The sequence below is a fragment of the Aphanomyces astaci genome (genome assembly GCF_000520075.1).
Source record: "Aphanomyces astaci strain APO3 unplaced genomic scaffold supercont1.228, whole genome shotgun sequence".
Lineage (NCBI taxonomy): Eukaryota > Oomycota > Saprolegniomycetes > Saprolegniales > Verrucalvaceae > Aphanomyces > Aphanomyces astaci.
Window position 1 is genome coordinate 1 of NW_009798491.1, and position 3,768 is coordinate 3,768.

At 46.4% G+C, this 3,768-nt stretch overlaps 2 protein-coding genes across 2 annotated transcripts; both read right to left on the reverse strand.

The window, feature by feature from the left end:
• Window positions 1–26: 26 nt before the first annotated feature.
• On the reverse strand, window positions 27–484 carry H257_18812 (hypothetical protein; the record flags this gene model as incomplete). Its single annotated transcript, XM_009847938.1, has 1 exon — window positions 27–484. A coding segment is annotated over one exon (456 nt), but the record flags the coding sequence as incomplete, so codon positions are not given.
• Window positions 485–2,288: 1,804 nt separating this feature from the next.
• H257_18813 (hypothetical protein) lies at window positions 2,289–3,167 on the reverse strand (the record flags this gene model as incomplete). The annotated part of the gene is made up of 1 exon (XM_009847939.1): window positions 2,289–3,167. One exon carries the CDS (start codon window positions 3,165–3,167, stop codon window positions 2,289–2,291), a length of 879 nt encoding a protein of 292 aa, XP_009846241.1.
• Window positions 3,168–3,768: the final 601 nt, after the last annotated feature.

The window sequence follows — 3,768 nt, forward strand, 5'->3', positions numbered from 1 at the left end:
CCAGGATGTAGATTTGGTCGTCCAACGTGACGTTCGCGGCGCGGGCTTGCAAGTACCCGTACTGGGTCAAGTTCACACCAGGGTTTAAGTTCAACTTGAGCAACGACACGTCCAAGTCGTAGTCCGTAAACACAAGCGTGGTGCTGTCGACGACAAGTGTTCCAACACAGCCACCTTGGTCATCATTGCCGGGGTCGGCACAAGTCGAGCACTCGGAGCCAAGCTCGACTCGGGTCTCCTTGGCCACGCTCTCGTTCCGGATGTTGTGGTGGTTGGTGACCAAGTGGCCTTCCGACCCCCACAGCCACGCTGTGCAGTATGTAACACTGGTGCGAATACGAGCCACAGCTTGGGCAAGTTGGTACTTGATGGGATGGGCATCGGTCAAACAGCGGGCCGCTAGAGATTGATCAACACCACAAGCCTCGATGCACGCCACGGCCACAAGAGCAAGGACTGCAGCAGGTTTGAAGGTCGAGAACATGCTTAGTATTGGACACTGGGGGAATTCAAAAGTGGAACACACGAACGTGGTATGGTCGTCAAACCATTAAACTCGTCCAAAGGAGTGGCAACTCTCGAGTGATGTACTCCGCAGTACATCGCCCACTTGATAAATTCTACATATGGATCTGCAGTAACGTTAAGAATTAAAATACTACTACTACTAGTTACTAGTACGTTACTGTAGTACTACTGTAGGTACTAGTACCACTAAATCATATCGATTACCTTTGGTGGACTGACGCTGGAGATACTGTACCGGTATCGTGGGCGTCTCGAGTGGCGAGACACGTAGTGCTTTGGGTCGACGCATGGAGCGGGCAATGGCATGATGGTTTGAAATGGGGGTACCGTACATTTACCGGCGGTTTTGCATGCCACATCAAATATGTTTTTGTGTATTTTCCTGTTGTTATCCATATGGACGTATGTACAGCGCAGCATGTCCAGGTACCTATGTATCCGTCCGTGCTTGAAGTACTCTACTACCGGTGCTGTATCAGTTCGCGATCGCTTATACTGGTAGTACTCGGGAGTAATATCATGGTCACCCATTGTGAATCAACTGCACTCGTTGTCAAGAAGGACGAGCGAGGAAAGAGGTACCTGGTATTGTATTTGATTTGTTAACACTACACTGTAAGAATAAGTGGGAACTTATCCATTATGTCGAACTGAATTTGTCGAACAGAGTAAATATGCTTTAATCATATTGAGGTTTGTATACCATATACTAAACATATATAAATGATATATTAAATATACAAATTATAAGTCAAACAAAACTGCACCTTCGAAAATATGCAACACGACAGCTACTTTGGACCAAAGTAGTACTTCGAAGTACACATGGTGCAAGAAGCCTAGAAACGACGATATTATGAGCACTTTTTAGAGCGTCGAATGGATCATGTGGTTCCATTCCCCATTTGCTGTATCCGCATAAATGGTGGGTTTTCTGGTGTAACCGGATGCGCTTGTGTTTTGTTTGATCATACCGGTACCATCCATGGCGACAGCCTGGGATGTACAGTACTACTAGTAGTACTGGAGTAGTATATAGTGTGTAGTGCAACTGTGTCCAATATAAACGTCATTCAGACAACGAAGGATTTTAAGCCACACTTTGAATCGAAGTAAATTCTAAATGTTCAACTCTGATTGGCCTATATACTTCGCAATTCGATTTCAATGACAAATCAAACCAACCGACATGAAATAACTCAACATGATTGGCCACAACACATGGATCTTGAAAATCCACTGTGTTTGTCCAATTATGTCACACAATCCCAAGATGCAGATGGAGAAAGACTTCATCATCGAGCCCCAAGGTGTATTTCTCTTGATATGTTTGCGCACAACACCGGACGACACCTTCGCCATGGGGCGAACATCGGGGTCTAAGAGCATCTCCAACGGGGGTCCCTATATCGATGTCCCTATCCCCAAAACCTGTTACAATAGTGGTATCATCGAAGTTACGGATAATTTGGGGATGTATCCGGGTGTTTTTGTCCCCATTTCGCTCGGACGTCCCAATAACTGAACATTTTGGGGACATCCCCATAATTTGGGGATATAGAGTTGGGATAGGGACCCGCGTTGGAGATGCTCTTATTCACTCGAGCATGTACTCCGAGATCGTTGGAAAAGTACATTGATTCAAATTGCACTGTGGTCAAATAAGGATACCTTAAACGATTGTACATATACTGTATTGATATTTTAACTAATACGTACAAAGAGCTCAACAATCGATCGGAGGGAACCACAACAAACACTTAGCAGTGGTCATCGGCCACAGCGTCCTTGGGCAGCGAATTCTTAGACCTCAAGTGAGGGACGATTTCATCGGCCACAGCGTCCTTGGGCAGCAAGTTCTGAGACCTCAAGAGAGCGACGATTTTGGTCATCTTGTTGCCGGTGTTTTTACCGTTCAAGTGGCACCCCCAGCAGTTGTGCAACGCTACAACCTTGTTGTCGTGGGCGCCCAAGACGGGGGAGCCTGAACTTCCGCTTTCGGTGTCGAGATTGTACCCCAACGTGTCTTGCTCGTGGCATACCGAGGGTGTGGACGTGCTGGTAACGCGAGCGTGCGTGCCGTCGTCGTGCTCGAACGTAATGTGTTTCGGTTTGCCAAAGGGGTGGCCCAAGAGGTAGACTTCTTCGTCTAACGAGGCGTTCGCGGCGCGGGCTTGCAAGTACCCGTACTGGGTCAAGTTCACACCAGGGTTTAAGTTCAACTTGAGCAACGACACGTCCAACAATTTGTCCGTAAACACAAGCGTTGTGCTGTCGGCGACAAACGTTCCAACACAGCCACCTTTGTCATCATTGCTGGGGTCGGCACAAGTCGAACACTCGGAGCCAAACTCGACTCGGGCCTTGTTGGCAATTTTCTCGTTCCGGATGTTGTGGTGGTTGGTGACCAAGTGGCCTTCCGACCCCCACAGCCACCCCGTGAGGTATAAGTTCCCTAAGCGAACACGAGCCACAGCTTGGGCAAGTTGATACTTGATGGGATGGGCATCGTTCAAACAGGGGGCCGCTTGAGCTTGGTTGGCAATGCAAACCGACTCTTCAAATACGTTAAAAATGCCATCAGCCGATGCCACGGCCACAAGAGCAAGGACTGCAGCAGATTTGAAGGACGAGAACATGCTTGACACTGGGGGAATTCAAAAATGGGAAACACGACCATTGAAACAGTATTTCGAGGAAAAACAACAGTGGAACTGCTTTGATGAGGGAATTTTTCGGTTGACAAGAGGTGCATCCCGGGAAACCATATGGAGTACTCAGGTGTGCAATTGTATACTCGTACCGCTTACCATCTCCTCTTGCAATTTTTCATCATTCTGGTAACATTACGTACAATTCCCTCAATAAAATAGTTCCACTGTGGCTTTTCTCAGAATACACTGTTTATATGGAACGTTGTATGCTCCAATCGCCTCACCTATTACCGGTACTGTACTATTATAGGGGATGCATTTCAGTAGACCTCTAACCCAGAGACTGAATGACTGACTAGACACAAAGTAGTTTTTCATATTCTCATCATTCAAATAGAGTGCATTCAAACTGACAAATACCCCATAGTTCGCCAAAAAAGAAAGATGTTTTTGTAATGTAGTGACCCTTTTCCAAAAAGAGATCGAGGTATTTCCAATGGTCAATATTGAAGAAATCCGATTTCTTACCTAATTGCATTACTTTGTAAGGTAATTCTATGAAGTGTGGCCAGCTTTAACTAATAAA